A 22,226-nucleotide genomic window follows, 5' to 3' on the forward strand; every position below is an offset into this window, starting at 1 on the left:
TTAGATCCATGAAAACGGCGGGTGCGTTGGTTAAACCGAAGGACATGACCAAGAATTCAAAATGGCCATAACGAGTTCGAAAAGCAGTCTTCGGGACATCTTCATCGCGGATGCGCAACTGGTGATAGCCAGAGCGGAGATCAATCTTCGAGAAACAAGAGGCACCTTGGAGTTGATCAAAGAGGTCGTCAATACGCGGTAAGGGATACCGGTTTTTAATGGTGAGTTTGTTCAACTCGCGGTAATCAATACACATGCGAAACGATCCATCTTTCTTTTTAACGAACAACACCGGAGCACCCCAGGGCGAAGAGCTAGGGCGGATGAATCCTTTAGCAGTCAACTCTTGAAGTTGGCTTGCCAATTCTTGCATCTCAGCGGGCGCAAGACGGTAAGGAGATTTAGCCACGGGGGAAGCACCAGGGACAAGATCAATACGAAACTCGACTTCACGAGCGGGAGGGATACCAGGAAGATCATCAGGAAAAACTTCAGGGAAATCACGCACAACAGGGATATCGCGAAGCTTCTCTTCAGCAGGTTTAACCACATGGGCTAAGAATGCAATACACTTCTTCCGCATGAGTCTTTGGGCTTCGGCGCAAGACATAAGTTTAAGACCACTGGAGGGTTTTTCGCCGTAAATATGAAGATCACCATTTTCTCGAGGTATGCGAATCAATTTCTTGGCGCAAATAACTTCGGCGCGATTCTTCGAGAGCCAGTCCATACCAATGATAACATCAAAGCTTCCAAGAGGCATGGGGATGAGGTCGATCAGAAAATCGTTTTCGTTAAGGTTAAGCGTACAATCTTTAATCACTGAGTTTATTAAAACAGTTTCACCATTAGCCAATTCAACTGAAAAATCTTCTTTTAAGTCATCGCGCGGTCGCGCAAGCTTCTGTTCGAAGGCGCGAGAAATAAAACTTCGATCGGCGCCAGTATCAAAAAGTACAGAAGCATAAAATCCGTTAAGCAAAAATGTACCATTAACTACGTCATTATTCGCTTGCGCTTGGTGCGCGGTTATATTAAAAGCTCGTCCACGCGTCACTTGGTTTGAAATCTGGTTCACCGGATTCGCTTGTGTGATTTGCACTTGTAGTCTCGGGCACGCGTTCCGGAAATGACTGGGATCACCGCAGTTATAGCACGACCTGGGTCGTGGGTTTTGGTATGTTGGTTGTGGGTTCTGCGGGTAAACTGGTGGTGTTGGCGCAATTGGATTGGCGGGAGGGACTCTACAGAACTCAGCAGAGTGACCAACGCGGCCACATCGGTTACATTGACGACACGGGGTTTGGGTTGGGTGGTGAAGTCTACAGGTTGGGCAAAAGGGTTGATTTCCTGTGTAAGGTTTCTTAGGTGGCGGGGTAGGGAGTGCTGGATTGGTTAAGGCATAGTTGTGAACTACAGGGGGAGTTGGGTAGGCTGACAGTGGGTTAGGCGTGTAAACTGGAGGTTGATAAATGGGTTGTTGGGTAATGGGCGGGTTGGTAAGCGCATAGGCCTTGCGCCTGCGCTTGAGGTTGTTACGGTTTGAGGGTTCTGGTTTGGTTTCTGTTGGTTCAGGGGCAGTCTTGGTGAGTTTGATCTTCTCAGTTCCCCGCAGGAACAGGGTTCCTGCTCTGACATGGTTGTCGCTGAGCACAGCGGCCAACTCAATGGCGTCAGAGAGGGTAACTGGGTTTCTGGCCCATACAGAATCTTGAATTTCCATGGGGAGACCCCCAAGGAATTTCTCTATGGCTCGGCGGGAAGGGGTAACAAGGTGAGGGACCAGCAGGCTTAGTTCATGGAAGCGCGTCGCGTACTCGCGCGCTTCACCGCTGTATTGCTTAAGATTCCAAAATTCCTCCTCCAGGCGCTTAATTTCGTTGGGAGGGCAGAATTCTCGCGTAAGAATTTCCTTGAATTCCTCCCATGTCATGCTAGAAGCAGCCTCTGCGCCACGCGCATGAGCTACTCCATTCCACCATGTAAGCGCTCTGGATTCCAGGACACTGGAAGCATATAGGGTTCGTCTGTCTGAGGGGCATTGGGTGTGAAGGAAAGTGTTTTCTATCTTCTCGAGCCATTGGAGCATCACGGTGGCTCCTTCAAGACCTGTGAACTTTGGAGGGTTACCCGCATTAAATGACTTAATGTTATAACTCGAGGTGTTGGTATTGTTTTGGCTCAAAGCTTGGGCTATTGCGGCGGCCATTTCCTGGGAACGTTGCTGTCTACGCATGCGCGAGGCTTCTCTTCTCTGAAATCGGCGAGATAGCGGAGGCATTCTATAAAAATTTTAATTTTAGTTAATATCTTGGTTTTAGCGCAAAGTTTTAATCTTATAAAGCTTGGTTTCACGGAGTCAGTTACAGTCAACAGTTAAAGTAAAATAAATGACCCTAAATGCAGACTTAATAAAGGTAACAAATTCGAATCAAGAATCGACAATTCATGTATCACCATGACTTTCCGAATTCCCAATTTAAAATATACGAGCAAACGAGTATTGGAGATTGACGATTCATGTATCACCATGACTTTTCAATCTTCAATATAAAACATACAAGAAAATGAGTATTGGAGGTTGACAATTCATGTATCACCATGACTTTTCAAGTCTCCAACCTCAGAACATAATCGTAAATGGAAATTGAAAATCAACTATTCATGTATCACCATGACTTTTCGGATTTTCAATCCCAACAAACGAATATGTAAGTAAAATCAATAAAAATCGAAATTCACAAAAATCGAAATATCGCGGAATAAAATCATATACTGCGCAAGCGCGAGCATATTCATAAATAACGAGTAATTAACAATAAGCGCGCAAACATGAGATTTCTCTCATGCGCGAGAAGGGACTTAGGTATTCTAGGCCGTTACGTCTAACCACCTATCCTAAAGTCAACGAGCTCTGATACCAATCTGTAACACCCCGACCAAAGGCGGATTATACATCGGGGCGCCACATATTGCTTCATTACTCGCGACACTATTGGTGTCAATATTTATTAATACACATTTTATCGCGCACGCGCAGCGGGGAAAATAAAGAACATAAATCAAACATAAATCAATATATTATAAATTATAACATTCAAACAACATTAACTTGTCTTGATACATTTTAATTCTAGGTCCAAAAGTAAAAACGTCCTACGTGTCCACAAGCTCCAAAACAGCTACTGCAAACCTGAACATGTGTTAAAATAAACGTCAAACACTTGCGTGTTGGTGAGAAATCAAGTTTAATACAATACATAGATAATCATAAATCTGCGCGCAACACGTGTATGTCTGGTGTTTAACAAGGGTGCAATCAGATTGTGATCAAGCCTAGATAGATCATAGCTCATAGTTCATAGTTCAATCCGTGCTCCCAATTGAGCACAAAAACGAGAAAACATCTGTGCAAGTGTAAACAAAGAAAACCGTAAACGATAGGTCTCCCGTGTTCATCTAATGGTACCATGAAAACTTCGGAATAGGCCGAACAAAGCGGTTAATGATACACACATACAAATAAACAGCTAAGTAAACGTCCTCAACACATGGGATACTGCGCGACTAAAGTTCATAAACAGTTTAAGACTCAAGTTTTGTATGAGCACATGAACATCCCAAAGCATTTAAAATAAAAAGGGATTAGATACGAGATAACTCACTTGATAAACGATGCGGTGATAGATATGCAAGAATCAACTCTTAAACAAGCAAAGTTAACCTATAATTAAAGATTATTGTTTTAACGATTGGTTTTAAGTCTTGATTATAAGTTAGCATAATTAATAAGTAAACTATTATATATAATATATATTACCGGAAAAGCAGGAAGAACAAGGAGGAAGACGGAGGCAGAGAGGGGGGCGGCAGGAGGACAACGGCAGAGAGCAAAAAGGGAGGAAGAGATAATAAGTGTAGTGTGTGAAGTGTTAAGAAAATACTACTATTATTTATAGGCAAATCCAAGGGGACATAAACCCTAGAAAAGATCTCCAAAAGTAAAGAAAAGATATCAACAGTAAAAGATTCCAAAAGCAAGATATCAAAAGATATGGCAGCAGGAAAAGAGGAAAAGCAAAAAGGGAAAGCTGCCAGGGAACAGTAAAAAGCATGGGCGGATCAGATAAAGGTACTGGATAAAGCATGAAAAAGCAGATCTCAAAAGATAATGTCAGTCACTTTTTCTACCAACCAATGGGGTTGGTACGCATGCTGCGCCGAAAGTAACTATTCAGACATTAGATAGGTTAGGTCAACAGCTCAGAAGATAAGACAACACAAAAGCATACAGGCTGGATAAAACAGGACTAGACTAAAGGGTCAAGCGCGAGAAGGCTGAGTGCGCGAGCGCGAAGGCTGGCACAACAAACCTTAGCGTGCTGCGGGAAGAATCACAAATCCTTAGCGCACTGCGGGAAGGATCACAAATCCTTAGCGCGCTGCGGGAAGGATCACAAATCCTTAGCGCGCTGCGTGAAGAACCTAGAATTCTAAGCGCATCGCGGGAAGAACATTCATAGCGCGCTGCGAGAAGAGTTCTCTTCACGCATCGCAGGAACAAGATGTCTTCACGCAGGCTTCCACGTAAGGAGTCTGGCGCGTGGAGCTGCGCAGACAACCTTAGGCGGGAAGGAACAAAGGACAAGCAAAGAGTTAGAAGAGAGGGAAACAAGGCTTAAGGGCGGGACGGCGACAAAAGGGAAAAAAAGGCGGAAAGAGAGAAGGAGAGGGACGGAACGGCGGAAAGAAAGAGAGAGAAAGAGGCGGGAGGGAAAAGTATATTATTATTATTAAAAGTAAAATAAGTATAAATATTAAATAATAAAAGAAAGAGATCGGGTCAGAGAAACGGGTACCTGGGTCGGGTCGGATCGGGTCAGATGTCACACAATAGGGTGATGTCAGTTTGTATAACTCGAGCTTTGGTAAACCTATACGTTGTCGGTCTCGTGCGTTGAGGCGGTGAGTCTACGCAAATTCAGTTGGTTTCTTCACATTAGTTACGATACCGAAACTAAAACAAAAGAATAAAACTGTTGTTCGGTCGGTTAGTGTTACGTTCGTTATGTTGCTGAAAGTAATAAAAATAAAAAATCAAACACTCAATTTTACTACATATAGATAATGATGTGAGAATTTTCTTCCTTTTCAAAATATCTCTACGGAATAGCGAATTAAGTCGGTATTGGTTGAATTTGTTATACCACATGTAGTCAAAATTCATCGCCTCTAGACGTTTTAAGCTATTACATATGAACTGTGGCTTAATAGAATAATGAAATGTGGTGTACAAGGTTTTGTTACACGGATCATGCCTTTTTATTTTAATCTATAGTAATTATAAATCAATAAGAAAAGTAAGTCAATTTATCAATTTCTAAGAATGTTGAAGACATGAAGGTTAAAAATCTTTGGTTTCGTACTTTCGTATATAGATATATAAGACCAAAATTAGTTCGTGATCAAACGATAAATACGTGTTACGTATTTCTTTTAATTGAAACTCTGTAAAAAGATCGTTGTCGTATACCTCTTGTATAAAGTCAATTGTACATATGTAGCTTATTGAGCTTTCTACATTATGTTATTCAGTGTGGGTGTCACAATCCCACCGACCTCTCATCCTTTGATATTACTAACGTCTTAAGCTCGAAACCTTACTTAAAGAGACTTTCATGCACCAGTGAGGCTGACACATTTTGATGCAAACGTGATTCGACCAAATATATGTTTGACATATTATATTTGATTGATTGACAAACATGCCGGTTAAGGTTTTCGTGTTAACGTCTCAAGTTCGAAACTTTACTCAAAGAGATTTTTCTGGCTTTCTCATTGATGGTGTTCCTTGGTCAAAATCAGTATGACCGATTCACATTTGCAATATTATATTTCAATGATTAACGAACATGTTTGTGACGAGTTTTATTATTAGTATGTATGGCTTTCAAATAAAGAGAACCGAGATACAACATAAAGTTCATAGTAACGCAAATCAGAATCGTGTATCCTTGTTCAAAAGCATGTTGATAATTCAAAATGATTATTCAAAAGCATCTTAAAGATAACCCGCAAAAATTAAAAGTTTTATGACGTAGAAAGGAAAATCAAGTATAAAGTTACTTTTTTATTAATAATTAATTAATTAGAGCAATCTTTTACTAAATTGTATTTAAAAAACTTTTTATTTTCTAGAAACAATGTTAAATAAAGTGAACTCTTCTACAAGAATAAACCTAGCATGTTTTGTACCTTGAAATTAAACACACCACATGTGCCTATACATTTACGTTTCAACTTTCGAGCAAACATCCCATATGCTTTGAGCATTCATAAACGATTTGTCAACTGTGTTTGACAATTATTAAAACGCCTAAAATATTTGATTTCGGTGGAATTGGGGTTTGGATGACACAACGGCATTTTCAAGCTATTTACCGAAAATGTCCCTATGCATGAACATTGACGATTTGATTTCATTACACCTAAAAAGAATGTTGTGGTGTTGTGTTCGTGACACATCATTTTAAGTCAGTGAATGTACAATGCTACGTTTCACTTCATATGAAAGAAGCGTTGCATTTGTTCTTGTTTCGTCTAAACTCTTAGAAGGAAGTGATGTGCACGGTTATTTATGGAAATTTAATTAAATCATTTTCTAAAGAAATAAGCATTAAATAACTATTTATAATATGTTCAATGAAAAAATTAATTTTCCTTTTAAGAAAGTAATTTGTTAAATTTTGACTATTAAATAACATAACAATCTTAAAATAATTTATATGTATATTACACGTTGTTGCTTATAATAAATTTAATATTGTTGTTGCAAAAAATAGTTAATTAGAGAAATTTGATGGGTGTGATGTGTTGATAACTTGTACGGGGTAATGTATACAAGGAATCAAATGACGAAACCACCCTTATTTATAATACATGGATGGTATACTATATTACTATGAGTTGGGGTGTCAATTGTGTCGGGTTGGCGGGTTATCGGGTTAATAGGTTCCGGGTTGGCGGGTTGGCGTGCTGAGATTCTTCAACCCTAACCCAACCCATATATTTATTCGTGTCGTGTCGTGTCGACCCATTTAAATTCGTATCGTGTTCGGGTTGTATTTCGGGTCAACCCATTTTACGTTCATTTACGAATATGATTAATATCTAGTGGCTTATTAATAACCTATAGTCCTATACAATCAATTACTCTTATTCATATAAAACATTTTAATAACTTTGTGATAGATCTAATTGTTTTTGTGTATTTATCTCTCATTTCCATTTAACAAACTTAGGTTCACATAGTTTGCTTAACATAAGAATAAACTAATGGAAATAATAAAAGAATAGACGGTTATGACTAATAGAATATAAATACTGGAAGTGAAAAGTAGATAAAAATATTTAATAAGTAATTAGTTTAATTTTTAAAAGTTAATAATGTATGAAAAATTATACATCATATTATTTAACTTTAAAATTTAAAACTTCTTATCTCTAAAATCAAAATATTAACTTTATTAAAGTTTTTTAAACGGGTTAACAGGTCAACCCACTTTTTGACGGGTCGGGTTCGGGTTGACCCATATTTTTTATGGGTCGGGTTCGGGTTGACCTATTTAAGAAAACGGGTCGTGTCAGCCGACCCAAAACCTATATTTTTTCGTGTCGGGTTTCGGGTCGTGTCAGGAATTGACAGCCCTAACTATGAGATCTATTGAAAGGGTAATTTTGTCTTTTTTGGCTTTTGATTACTTTTGATAATATAGATAAGTGTTTTTCACATACGATTAGCATTTGACTAAATGGAACTAAAGAGTAATCTACACTTCACCTTGATCAAAAGGATTTAGCATGTGACAAGTTTTGTTTGGCGTCATTTATGTTTCCTTATGTTGTTTACATCACCAAACAAAACAGAACTTATCCAATTACATATAATATATTTTTAGTCCTTTACAAGTTTTATAATTTATCGTTATAGAAACGTAGCGTATAGAGACGTGTCATGTTTGTTATCAGACTTGTATCTTTAGAATGTTGGTTATGTAATTTACATCATCCATGTTGGTTGAAGATTATCCTTATTATTTTCTTTACTAAACTTTTCATTAAATCTCACATATTCTCCCCTCGTTTTTGTTATACCCGTATAGTAAGTGAAAGGTGTGGATTTTTTTAGTAAACTGCGGTTTTCGTCCATATGGTTTGTCCAAATATCTGGTTTTAGTTTAGTAGTTTTAAATCTGCGATTTTCGTCCATGTGGTTTCATTTTACTTACAATTAAACCCGACCCCACTAACCCCGTTAAGTATGGTCGTTAAACCCATCATTGTGTCCCTCACATGAAGGGCAGTTTTGTCCTTTTTCTCTCCAAATGAACCCCAATCCTAATTCGCAAGACCCCTCGCGTGAAGGCCTGAGGTGTATTTGAAGATCTTAGAAGTTGGTACTTAGTGATGTTTAACCCTCTGCAGACCTTAAAAGTGGATGTGCCAGGTCTGCACCAAGAAGAGTTCATGCAGACGTTTTTTAATAAAATGTCTTTCAAAAAACTAACTGCCCGCAGATGGCAATATCTGCACGTGATCAACACGACACAGACAAAAGAGCTCGAGCATACCATCTTTTATAAAAACAAACACCACCTTAAACGGCCAAATAAACATACTATTTAAAGAAGAAAATATTTAAGCACTAGGGAGTTCAAATTATGTTAGGCCCAAGTCTCAACTATGAAAGACTAAATACATAACATTATATTAGACTGTTAGGCCCAACTAAAAGGAATGTTATTTTATTCCATATCTCCAATTCTCCACCAATAATTATATAATAACTAATTTTTATCCCCGTATTACGGAAGTTGTTTTATATTGTTTGTTTTAATATTAATTTAGTTTTTGATTTTATATTTTTTGTATTGTATGAAAGTTAATAATATATTTATGGTTTAATGATAAACTGTTTCACAAATAAATGAGATGTTATTACCCGGTTTAAAAGCTATAAGGTTTTGATGAGACCCAAGTCCCATTTATTTTTTTTACTATAGAATTGTTTTTTTAATTATAAATAATATTTATGAAAGTTAATAATATACTTATGGTTTGATAATACCCAAGACCCGTTTATTTTTTTTACTATAAAATTGGTTTTTTAATTTAAATAGTGTATATATATATATATATATATCTTTTTTAAAATAAATAAGATATTAATTTTTAGTATATCCTATTTTATAAGATTTTTACATCAATAATTTGGTGAGAATAATTTTTATTTAATGATATGTTATAACCCGTTTAAGGAATATCTGGGTTTGATAAGACACATACCCATGAATTCGGGTCAAATGCATGAGAAGCCTCAATTTAAAAATCAAGCAAATCTGGTGACTCCAAAAAAAGGGGGGGCGACCACATCACGATACCTGGGTTTGATAAGACCCATACCCATGAATTCGGGTCAAATGCATGAGAAGCCTCAATTTAAAAATCAAGCAAATCTGGTGACTCCAAAAAAAGGGGGGGCGACCACATCACGATACCTAAGATTTTTTGGTTTTATTTATATATATTATAGATCATACCAAACCAAATTACTAATCATTAAATCAATACATCTGTACGAAATGGCTAGCACGTTCCAAGTAGTTCCTATCCACTTCAAATTTTGGTCAACTTCATGCATTATATACACACATACAAATGCAATTCATGGCATTTGTCTTCTATACACAACCATAAAACTATTGTTTTCCTGTTCTAAAACAAAAGATGAAGTTGGTGTGGTCAATGGTGTTGCTATATGCCGCCACGGCGGTGATAAACGTGGCTGAAATGAATGGGTTGATGGAAATAAACCTATAGAAGGTAAACGCGTTTTTATTTTATATTTTATACTTTTTGGTTGTTTTTTTTTTAATTTATGACTTGTAACATGACTTATGTTTCTAGGTTGTGTTGTTTCCGTGACATGTATGGACGATAGAAAAAGGATTGTTTATTATGAAAGTGACAAGACTGATAAAGCTGGTGAATTTGAAGTTACCATAAAGAAATACATATACGGAAAGAAGATAAACCCGGAAGCTTGTTTCGCGAGGCTTATTTCTTCGCCCGACCCTATTTGCAACATCCCCACTAATTTTGCGGGAGGCAAAACTGGGGTCAAGCTTGGCCGCCCGAGCATCATGTACCGAGATATAATCAAACACATTCTTGACCCGTTCTATTACACCACACCTATTGCAACATCCCCACTAATTTTGCGGGAGGCAAAACTGGGGTCAAGCTTGGCCGCCCGAGCATCATGTACCGAGATATAATCAAACACATTCTTGACCCGTTCTATTACACCACACCTATGTGTGATGAACCGGATACAAATGATAATGACAACGATGGTAATTCATACGGGAAGGAAAAGGATAATGGTAATGGTAACGATGGTGATTCTTATGGGAAGGAAAAAGATAACGATAAAGATAACGATGGTGATTCTTACGGGAAGGGAAAAGATAATGATAACGATAACGATAACGATAACAATGGGAATTCATATGTGAAGGAAAAGAACTATTGATGCCTTAATGTTTAGTTGTTCTATTAAATGAATTTGTAATCATCTTTTGTTATGCAAAAATGGTATAAAATCGAATGAAACTCCATTTTTTGATAATGCTGTTCTATAAGCTAGTATCAAATTTATTATTATATTTAAGTGTTCATAGAAAGATATCATCTTATGCTTGTTAAAAAACCTTATATATCCCATAATCCCAAATAAACGACTTGACAATACCTATCTCCAGTATTTCATAGTTTAAACTAGTGTTATTCCCGTTGACAAAACCCGAGCAATGATAAACTCATACGTTGTCGGTCCCGGATGTCGTGGTGGTAGGTCGATGCAAATCCGGTGATTCAGTAAGTGCTTTATGATACCGGAACTAAAAACCAAAAATAAAACAAAATCATATGAAATTTGAGGTGGATCAATTGAGTGGCATCAGTCGTTAACACTTGAGCGTTGAGAAGATCCGAGCATTGCATTCCCGGAAGTTGAGGCGGTGAGTCTACGCAAATTCAACTGATTTTCGTCACATTGGTTACGGTACCGAAAATAAAACAAAATGCAGTGAGTCTACACGAATTCGTTCGGTTTTCATTATGTTCATCACGGTACCAGAACTAAAAAAACCAAAAAAATAAAATAAATTCAAGAACCAATACAGTGCCGCCAAGTGGCCCAATCGGCATTTAGCGACACCAAAGTTTATAATTATGTATAATAACCGAATTGAACACGTTATTTAAAAATGGGTTATCGGATTTTAATAATATACCTGGTTCTGGACCCGACCCGGTGTACCTGACCCGGAACCGGTTCTTACTCGTACCCGACCTGCGGGTGCGACCTGGTATATGACCCGAGCCGTACCCGGAATCGGAAATATCCGGTCAAAAGCTAACCCGACCCTACAAAAACCCGGTCAAATACCCACTATATCTGAAACCAGTTCCTACCCGGTTCCGGTTTGAGCACCTCTATGGACCGGGATTAATCCGAACACAGTTAATATTTGTGTTTCCCCATCAATTTTCTAAAAAAGAAATATAATATAGTAAATGTCGTAATACAAAAAAAGAAATATTATAAATTTTTTTTCTTTCAAAACTTAATAATATGAAGGGGTCATGTTACCAGAAAAGAATTCCAGCCACACAAAAAATGAAATAACTCAAAACAATACAGCATCTAAATTTTATGGATACCAAAGACTACTTGTAACATTAGTTTTATTCAACCACCAAATATTCATATGGCTGCAACAACAGCAATACCCTCACCTTCACTATCTCTGCTACCAGGAAGAGGTGGCATCACCACCGGAACCGCCACGTCTACCGCAGGCTCGTGGTTGACACGGGTCACCCGAGCAGGCGGTAGAGGTGTTCTAAGGGTCTATGCAGCACAAGGGAAAGAAAGTGGTAGTAAGAGGCCATCACCAGAAGTTGATACTAGAATTCATTGGGAGAATGAAGATGAAGGATGGGTCGGTGGCGGTAGCAGCGCTGCTACCGCCACCGAATCGGTGGAGGAAGAGCGGAGGAAGAATTTGCTTGGTGAAAAATTCTCTGAATTGATCAATAATTCAACTGATTCTCATTACCAGTTAGTGTTCTCTATTTTATCTTTTAAGACAAATATTAGTTATATACGGGGCCGGTCATCCAACCGATCGTCTTACTGGTTCACTGATCAGGCGAGTTTTCAAAACCGGCCGAAAGCATAAGAGTTTAAAAGAAGATATGAAACTACTTTTAACAAAATATGAAATTTAAAAAAATAAGACAAAATTACAAATTTTGTTTTAAACATATGCAATTTAGGGATCAGGTCATTTAAAAAGTTTATTTGTAGATGGTGTCCTTTACATGACATGTTTGTTTGATTTTCGTCCTTTTGACTAACTGCATCCAAAACTCCCGTTAAGTCTTGGCATGTGAGGGCCTTTAAGTCTTTTTATGCATACTATTTAAGTATTTATAATTAAAAAACAAATTAAATATATAATTAGAAAAAGAAACTAAATAAAATATGTTAAAAAAAACCCCGTTAAGTCTTTACATGTTTGGATTTAACTGAGTATTTAGATGACAGTTAGTGTAAAGGACAAAAAACAAATGCATTTTATCATATAAAGGACACCGCCTGCAAATAGACTTTTTAAAGGACCTAATCCATAAATCGCATATATTTAAAGGACAAAATTTGTAATTCTATCAAAGAATAATCATAAAATAAAATGAAATTTGCTCCAAACACATGCTTCAGTTTGCCGGTTCAAACGATAACAAGCCCGTTAAAATAGATCCAACCGGGCCAGTTACGCAAAAGTGTTCGTCGGTTCAGTTTTCGTTTATTAGTTAAGCTTATACGGTGTGTGGGTTTTTTTTGGCTGTAACTGAAAACTGAAAACTTATATAACCAATATTTGTTATTTTATTTACACCAAATTCAGATTTTTGAAATAAAAAATTGAACATGAAATTTGGTTCGGTTTAAACAGTTTCGGTTTGGTTTTTGGTTGAAATTGGTTTAAAACCGAATATTGAACACCACTACTGTTGTAAGCCAGTTCGCGGTTCTAGCATCATATTACACTTGCAGCTAGAATTAACCTATACTTACTAACCTTGTTGCCAATGACAGATTCTTAGGGGTGCCAGCAGAAGCCGACTTGGAAGAGATCAAAGCAGCTTACAGGCGGCTATCCAAAGAGTACCATCCAGACACCACTTCTCTCCCACTCAAAGCCGCCTCAGAAATGTTCTTGAAGCTAAGAGAAGTTTACAACGTGTTAAGTGACCCCGAAAAGCGAAGGTTCTACGACTGGACCTTGGCTCAGGAAGCTGCGAGCCGTGAAGCTGAAAAGATGAGGGTAAAGCTGGAAGATCCATACATGAAAGATATAGAAAACTGGGAGTCAATCCCGGACATGGTTGACCGGCTCGGAGGAAGGAACATGGAGCTGAGTGATCAAGCCAAGTCAGCTCTTACTTTTGATATTGTTATAATTATTTTCTCAATATGTTGTATTCTTTATGTGGTTCTCTTCAAGGAGCCTTACTACTAGTCTATAATCAATATGTATATATATAGTTGACTTTTTACGGTCAAATATAGTGATTTTTATAGTTTCAAAGTATATAAATCACAAAGTCAAATGAGAATCATGAAAACACACACTAACTAGTTAAAACTGTTGATTAGCCATGGATATATTGGCGGCGAGACGAGTGAGGGCCCACTTATGGTACGACTTACGAAGAGTCTTGTACTTGTGGATGAAAGTAGTGACATCAATCTCTCCATTTAGAAGCTGTTGGTGGAAAGTTTCTGATTCATCTTCTGTTTTACGCATTGCCTCTGCAAATAACCGGAACACAATTTTTTAGATAACTCGTGTTGTATATGATTATATGTAAGTACGTAACTACAAATTTAGGGGTGCAAACGAGCCGAGCTCGAGCTCAGCTCGTTTCGAGCTATATTTTGAAAGCTCGAGCTCGGCTAGTTTACTATTTATCAATTATTTTGTATATAATTATAATTACTTTTGTATATTTTTTCTATTATAAATTTATGTATAAAATAATATATATTATTTAGTTATTTTTATTTATTTTTTCACAACTTTATATGCATATTAATTATTAATTAATAATTATTAAATATATATTTTAAAATATTATATAAATGACAGGCTCGTTTAGGCTCGAGCTCAATAAGTGAAGCTCGGGCTCGATTAAGCTCAGCTCGGTCGAGTTTTTTAACAAGCTGATCTCGAGTAGCTCGACTTGTTTGCACCCCTAGTCTACAATAATATTATAACTTGTGAATAAAGTGAAACTTTACCTTGTAGACGATGAAGCAAGGATGCGGGAGAGTAAAAGTTGAGTATTTCTTGTTTTTGCTTTTCAAGCTCGTTGAGCTTCTCTCTTGCAGCAGCCAGTTCAGTGACCCGAATTATTTGGCACTACATGCAAAAAAGAATAAGGAAATATCATCTAATTAATACAGGTTGAAATGGGTCAGTTGGGCTGACCCGAAACTTTTTCAAAGACAATATTTTTATGATTAAAAAAATTATATTATTTCAGTAATAGATTAACGTTATGAAGAAAAGATTTAGAAGGTTTTATGTATTATAAATACACTTTAAGCTACTTCTGACTTGTTTTTATTAAGCCAGTGTTTTTCCTTCATTTGACCTGTTTGTGGGGGTGTGCGTGGTGCGGTTTTTGACTGAAACCGAACCGAAAACCAAACTTTCGGTTTTATGACTTTTTAAAACCGGTCGGTTTCGGTTTTTTCGGTTTTTCGTTTTTGGATTCGGTTCGGTTTTGGATGCGGTTTTTTCGGTTTTGCTAATCGAGGCATGATTTTTTTGGGTTTTTGGTTTTTGGATTCAGTTCGGTTCGGTTTTAGACACGTTTTGGGCCAAAATAAACTTGACCCAAGATATTGAAATTGGGCATGATATTTATTTTTTTATTTAAACTAATGATTAATAGAATATTGAATGTTTGAACCTCAAATATTATTAAAAGCTTATAAAAGATAGATTTAAAATCAAAACTAAAAGTACCGATATTATTATTTAGTAATCATATGTAGAAATTAAATACATTTGTTATTAACCATATGTAAACTAAACAAATAGTCAACGGCAGATTTTCTTTTAATGGTTGCGGTTAAGATGTTATGATTATTTTGATTTTTTTTTTATTATTTCGGTTCGGTTCGGTTCGGTTTTTTCGGTTTTTAACAAAATACAAAACCGAACCAAAACCAATATTTCGGTTTTTGCTAAAGTTCAAAACCAAACCGCCGGTTTCTAACTCGGTTTGGTTTTTTCGGTTTGGTTTTTTTGGTCTTTTTGGTTTCGATTCGGTTTTTTCGGTTTTGTGCACACTCCTACCTGTTTGACCCATCAAAGATAGAACATGACCCGAATGATTACAAGACACGTGATGACATGAAGAATTAACCTGGTTTCGCAGCTCCTTGATGCGTGGTTCTTTTTCCAAGTTGTGTTCTGCATAAAAGAATCATTATGTTGACAAATTATGCCGACATTGGGGTTCTAATGTTCTATTAAATTAAACATGTTTATTGCTCGTAAAGAGATTATTAAAGAACTCACTTGCAAGCTGAATAGTTTCATTCCTCAATTCGTTCCTCAGCTGATATTAAGAATAATGAGAAGGTATATAAAAATGAGGAAGTTAATGCTAAAAAATATTCAAAACAGTTTCAAACAGAATGGTCTTTATGCATAAAGATGTATTTCTTATATCTTAATCGTGTAGCATGACTTGCCACATCGTTTAAGAAAGACATGACTGTCAATCTATCATTAAAGATTTTTTTTTTAAAAAACATTGTATGCACCCAAATCATTGCATCAACTTGTTTGTAATCATGATAACGAGCAACAAAAAATCATGAAACTGGAAGATGACTTACACGAATCTGAGTTCGGACCACGTCAAGTGAAAGTAAAAACTGTCGATATGCATTTTTGTCGGTCAAAAGCTTATGCAGCTCACTAGCACTACAAGCAAAAGCGGGATCGGGTCAAAATAAAACTTTTTAAAAAGCTACAATTGTCAATATGCTCACAAGTAGATTCTTTCAATTTCAAATCTGCTAGCTGCAATCGAAAATTTTATTTATGAAAACATTATTACTGACTTTTTATTAGTAGTAGAAAACACATCTCATTAATCTTTTAAGCAACTGCTTAAGAAATGTTAATAAAACAAAGCAGACCAGCAAACCTTTTGTCTTTCAAGATATGAACAATCCCAGCAGCGTCGGGTGGAATACGCGATATTGGTCTATCTACATTTGTCTGCATATGATGCTGTTCTTCATCGGCCCTTCAAAAAAAGACAGTTAAAAAAATGTGAAAAAAAATGCTAAAATTATAACACTTGTTCAGTTCTTCCTCTCAAAATATGAGTTCATAGCTGACTTTTATGCAGGGATGTAAACAAAACCAAATGTTTGGCGAGAAGTACGTTTACATTCGCTCATTTCAATAAATAAGCGAACATGAACAAGGAATTCCATTTGATTACTGAATGAATGAACACGACCAGATGCCATGTTCGTTTAATCGTGCTCGTGAACATTTGATAATGTGTTCTTTACACTCGTTTATGTTCTTTAATGTCTGCTTGTTTATGTTAGTTCATTTAAGGTTTGTAAAACTTTTTAGTTACTTTTCTAATCTTATCATACAGATTTAAGCAAATTATTAACTACAAAGCAAAAATATATACGAGTAGTATATTATGTGATTAATTAATATGTAAAATTAGCATATGAAAATGAAAACACCAACAGAAACTTGGTAGCTAGACCGAACCGTTGACACTTGACACTAATTATTCTTGGTTAGCTATCAAATAAAACATTGTTTGTGAACGGACAAATTCATTTCCTTAACGAACGTACACAAACAAGAAGTTTCGCTCGGTTAGTTGTTCGTGAACCGTCCGTTTGTCCGATAAAAGCTTAACAGACGAACATGAACAAGACGTTGTTCGGTTTAGCAGTTAGCAGTATCATGATCCACTACTAAATCATCCCTAAAACAACTTCCGATGCTCTAAAACTCAATTAATTTGAAATTACTAAGTTATAAATCAGCTAATAATAATAATATAGGATAGTAAACCCTAGAATTGAGTGGAAATGAATTAAGAAGGTTACCAGAAGGAGTTGTTGTTGAACATGATTACAGCCTCATTCAATGATACTACTGCAAAGATGATGATTAATACTTTAATTTTCGATTATTATTATTAATTATTAATATTATTATTACATGATGTAAAGAATTTGCCGTGTGATTGACGTTCTTGCTTTCTTTGCTACTACTACTAGTCTACTAGACACTGGTCACTCGTGGAGTTGTGGGACCATTGACGTTATTTTGGTCAATTATTTAAAAATAATAATTAATAAAAAAAGTCGTAGGTAATATGTCACGTCAACATATGCAACTAGGCACGTAACTTAGGCTGAGGGGTGTGGGGCTTCAACGGGGGCGCTAGATCTCCTCCGCTCGTACCCCCAGGCGCTAACACCACACCACCGGGGCGCTAACGCTAAAATCCATGCAGGCGTGAGCCTGTTAGCGGGAGAAGAGAGAGAGGAGCTTGTTGAATTTTAGAAAAAGAGCCGTTGGGCTCTTATTAAATTAAAAAAAAAAAAAAATTTTCCTATATAATACCCCATTTCACCCATTTTTATACCACAACTTCAAACCTTCACCCAAAATCAATTCATCTTCTCAACTTTTTTTAAAAAAAATGGCTGGAAATTAGTACCCAAACCTTGATTCAGATTATATTGACGACGATTTATGGTCGTCACCGCACCAACCGATGTTTTATTCGGAGCCGCAAGAATCATCTGGCTTTATTTTATGAGTTTTTTTATTTTATTTTTAGATATTAATGTGTTTTTTTTATTAATGTGTGTTTTTTTTAATAATTTATGAGTTTTTTTAATAATACGTTGTTTGAATATATTTATAAAAAAAAAAATAAATTCGCTGGAGCCCCTGCTGGAGCCCCTCCACACCAGGGCTCCAACGGGGGCTCCAACACCCCCCTTATCCAGTTTCTCTCTCTGCCACACGTCATAATATTATTGGTTGGAGCCCCCATTAAAGCCCCCCACACCCGTCAGCCTTATAAATAAGTGCAAGTGTACTCTTACCATAAAACTCAAACCTTGATGAATTACTTGAAGTATATTTTTTCGTTTGTATATTTGATAGGTCTGGATAATAGATGTTGTGAATATGAAATAATAATAATTATGGAATATCTCGTTGTTATAGAATTTGTTAAGAGCGAATAATTGGTTGTGCATAAAGAGGTCGTTGTTTACTTTAGAAATTTGTGATAAATACATAATATCTTGATCATTTTTTTGTACACGTTTTTTATAACATAATAATATTGTTCTTGTGTGTTCTTTTCTGAATTAACTAGATAATTTTATTAGATATCATTACGATACATTGATCTTAAAGTTATTTTTATACAATTCAAATAGATGTTTATAATATTTTGAAATTGTAAGACATACCATGTAGATTAGATTATTTTGATCTCTACATAGACCATATTGGAAGAAAGCTATGGTTGTGCCTTAATATAGGTCTGATAACTTGTGCGATACTATAAAACAACTTGTAAGTTACAGAAATTTTGTGTTTCTAAAATTGATTAAATTCTTAAATATCAACATCTTATACATACCAGACTACAACTATTAGTCTATTACAATAAGCAAAAGTCATAAACATCATGGCCCCTAGCATAAACCAGAAATTACTAAAAATGTAAATCACATACATTTTTACATATCTCGTCACGACCATTTAAAATCGACTAGTTCATTTATGCATGTCAAAACATTGTAATTAAGTCACCTCATAAAATATGATATGTCATACAAAGTTTTAATATCAATACATTTTTTCAAAAGACTATTATATTCACAACACGAACTAGGTCCGTAAAACTACAAGATTATTATATGTTCCTGACATCAAGACTCCACCAATTTTTCCAATCAAACGAAATCAGTGCCAGTCAACACATCCTTCTACCTACAAATTCTCGAGAACTCAATCAAATCAAGATCACTAACAACCGCCAAATCAATCCATCAACACTACCTAAAGCACACCACCACCCACAACTCCATCATACTTGACAAACTGACCCGTGTCTACATTTCATTCCACCAACTCAAACATGCCCACCAAGTGTTCGACCAAATGCCTCACTCAGAAAAAACCAACAATGTATTATTATGGAACCAGTTAATCAGAGCCTATGCTTGGGAAGGACCCTTTGACCACGCCATTGAGTTGTATAACGACATGGTTCAATCGGGTGTCACGCCGAATAAGTATACATACCCGTTTGTTTTGAAGGCGTGTTCGGGTACTCGGGATGTTGAAGTTGGTAAATTGATTCATGAGCGTGTGAAAAGTGAGGGTCTTGATGATGATGTGTACGTTTGTACCGCGTTGGTTGATTTTTACACGAAGTGCGGGTTGGTAAGTGATGCGCGCCAGGTGTTTGATAAAATGTCGGATAGAGACGTTGTGGCGTGGAATGCGATGATTGCGGGGAGTTCTCTTCACGGGATGTGTGATGAAACGATTGGGTTGGTTAAGGGAATGCAAGAGGTGGGAGTGAGCCCGAATTCGTCGACTGTTGTGGCGGTTCTTCCGGCTATTGGGGAGGCCGGTGAATTGATGGTGGGGAAATCTGTGCACGGGTTTTGTATTAGGAGGCGGTACGATGGTGATGTGGTTGTTGGACATGTATGCGAAATGTGGATGTTTGGATTACAAAAGGAGAGTTTTTGGTTTAATTAGTGTAAAAAATGAGGTGACTTGGAGTGCTATGATAGCAGCATGCGTGGCTTGTGATTCAACCATCGAGGCACTTGAATTATTCGACCGTGTGGTATAAAGTGGTGCAAATATATCTCCTGTTATGCTTGCAACCGTTCTTCGTGCGTGTGCTAATCTTACAGATATTAACAAAGGAAGATTGATACACGGTTATTCATTAAAATTAGGTTTTGTTTCTTATTCAATAGTTAGTAACACCCTTGTTTCACTCTACTCCAAGTGCGGGATCATAAACGACGCAATGATGTTTTTCAATGAAATGGGGTTAAAAGACACTGTTTCTTTTAACACCGTCATATCTGGTTGTGTGCAAAATGGTGATGCGGCCGTTGCTTATAATATGTTAAAAAAAATGAAATTGTTTGGTATTGATCCCGATATAGAAACCATGATTGGCTTCTTTCCCGCATGTTCGCAGTTAGCAGCTTTACAACATGGAGCATGTGGCCATAGCTATTCCATAGCTCAAGGATTTACGGAATCTACCAAAGTGTGTAATGCTATTATTGACATGTACTCGAAATGTGGTAAACTAGACATTGCACGGTTAGTTTTTGATAAAATGCCTAAAAAGGATTTAGTTTCATGGAACGCTATGATTTTAGGTTATGGCATAAACGGATTCGGGTTGGAAGCCGTTTCATTATTTGAAAATATGCAAACCTTAGGTTTTGATCCAGATGATGTCACTTTCATCTGCCTGTTATCCGCTTGCAGCCACTCAAAACTTGTTGCAGAAGGGAAACATTGGTTTGCTGCCATGATTGACAAGTTTCAAATTTCACCAAGGAAAGAACACTACGTGTGTATGGTTGATCTATTGGGCCGGGCTGGGCTTTTAACCGAGGCCCACAGGTTCATTCAAAATATGCCATTTAAGCCCGATGTTGGTATCTGGAGCACATTACTTGGAGCTTGTAGAATACACAAAAACGTTGCGTTAGTGGAAGAAATTTCAAGAAATATTGAGATTCTTGGACCCGAAAGTAGTGGGAATTTTGTACTTTTATCTAATATTTACAGTACAGCAAAAAGATGGGACGATGCAGCACGGGCCCGGGTCTTGCAAAGGGAAAAAGGGTTTAAGAAAAGTCCGGGTTGCAGTTGGGTTGAAATAAATGGGACCATGCACGCTTTTGTGGGTGGAGATAAGTCGCATCCACAATGGTTATTAATAAACAGAAGGCTAGATGAACTGCTAGCGGTTATGAAAACTATGGGGTATGATGGAGATTACAGCTTTGTCCTTCAGGATGTTGAAGAAGAAGAAAAGGAGAATATTCTACTTCATCATAGTGAGAAGTTAGCTGTTGCATTGGCTGATGTTAGTTTAATGCCAGGTAAGCCTATACTTGTGACAAAATATTTAAGGTTGTGTGTTGATTGCCATACAGCTTTGAAGTATATGAGTAGAATAACAAATAGAGTTATAACTGTTCGGGATACGATTCGGTTTCATCATTTTAAAGACGGGACTTGTAACTGTGGAGATTTTTGGTAGGGTTCGTTTTTATAGTGGAATCCATTACTTGTCTCCAAACGGGTCAAATGGGTTGGATAGTTCAAAGAGGTTAGTCAATTTTTTATGCATATAACCTCATAAAGTGTTGTATTTAGATATTTAAATTGTTATTGTAAAATAAAAGTAATATTTAGTGAATAATGAAGTATTTAATTTGCGGGTCAACCCGTTACCCATTTTTGTCCATCAAATTGAGCTACTTTTGAATATATGAGCTAAAATTGTTCCATGCAGGATAAATGCAAAAGATATCTTGCATCAGTTATTTTAGTTTGTCTGATAAACGGGCCGTGTTTCTGAGCTAGAGGGTTAAATCGGACACGGACTCAAAAACTTTACACGAACTTGACGTAACAAGATTAAGAAACTTTACAAATCTGCAAAAGAAAAACTATTTTTATATCATTAATAATAAACTTTATAAAGTAAATGCTCTTAAACATAAACTTTATAAAGCAGAAAACATAATCAATTTAAGCTTTGACATGAATAATACTAAAAGTTTATAAATAAAGGTTGCAGGTTCGACCTCTAGGCTAAACCCAATATCATAAAGTATTATAAATTGTTTATAAAAACCTAACTAAAAATGATTTGATTATGTAATTAAAGTATTATATATTGTTTATAAAAACCTAACTAAAAATGTGTAGAAAAGCAGTAATTTG

General features: G+C 36.5%; 2 protein-coding genes and 1 pseudogene across 2 annotated transcripts; 2 read left to right on the forward strand and 1 right to left on the reverse strand.

Moving 5' to 3' along the window:
- The first annotated feature begins 11,787 nt into the window (after window positions 1-11,787).
- LOC143618894 (NAD(P)H-quinone oxidoreductase subunit T, chloroplastic-like) lies at window positions 11,788-13,715 on the forward strand. Its single transcript, XM_077090948.1, has 2 exons — window positions 11,788-12,187; window positions 13,229-13,715. Exons 1-2 carry the CDS (start codon window positions 11,835-11,837, stop codon window positions 13,650-13,652), a joined length of 777 nt encoding a protein of 258 aa, XP_076947063.1. The 5' UTR covers window positions 11,788-11,834; the 3' UTR covers window positions 13,653-13,715.
- Window positions 13,651-17,397, reverse strand: LOC143618895 (vacuolar protein-sorting-associated protein 37 homolog 1-like). The gene is made up of 7 exons (XM_077090949.1): window positions 17,303-17,397; window positions 16,363-16,464; window positions 16,049-16,136; window positions 15,726-15,765; window positions 15,571-15,617; window positions 14,435-14,555; window positions 13,651-13,945 (listed from the first exon to the last, which is right to left on the reverse strand). The coding sequence occupies exons 1-7, from the start codon at window positions 17,323-17,325 to the stop codon at window positions 13,773-13,775; spliced, it is 594 nt and encodes a 197-aa protein (XP_076947064.1). The 5' UTR covers window positions 17,326-17,397; the 3' UTR covers window positions 13,651-13,772.
- Window positions 17,398-19,011: 1,614 nt separating this feature from the next.
- Window positions 19,012-21,551, forward strand: LOC143618825 (pentatricopeptide repeat-containing protein At3g16610 pseudogene; annotated as a pseudogene).
- Window positions 21,552-22,226: the final 675 nt, after the last annotated feature.

This window comes from Bidens hawaiensis, unplaced genomic scaffold (genome assembly GCF_021521415.1).
Source record: "Bidens hawaiensis isolate Kalapana, Puna unplaced genomic scaffold, B.hawaiensis_p1.1 tig00002343_1, whole genome shotgun sequence".
NCBI lineage: Eukaryota > Viridiplantae > Streptophyta > Magnoliopsida > Asterales > Asteraceae > Bidens > Bidens hawaiensis.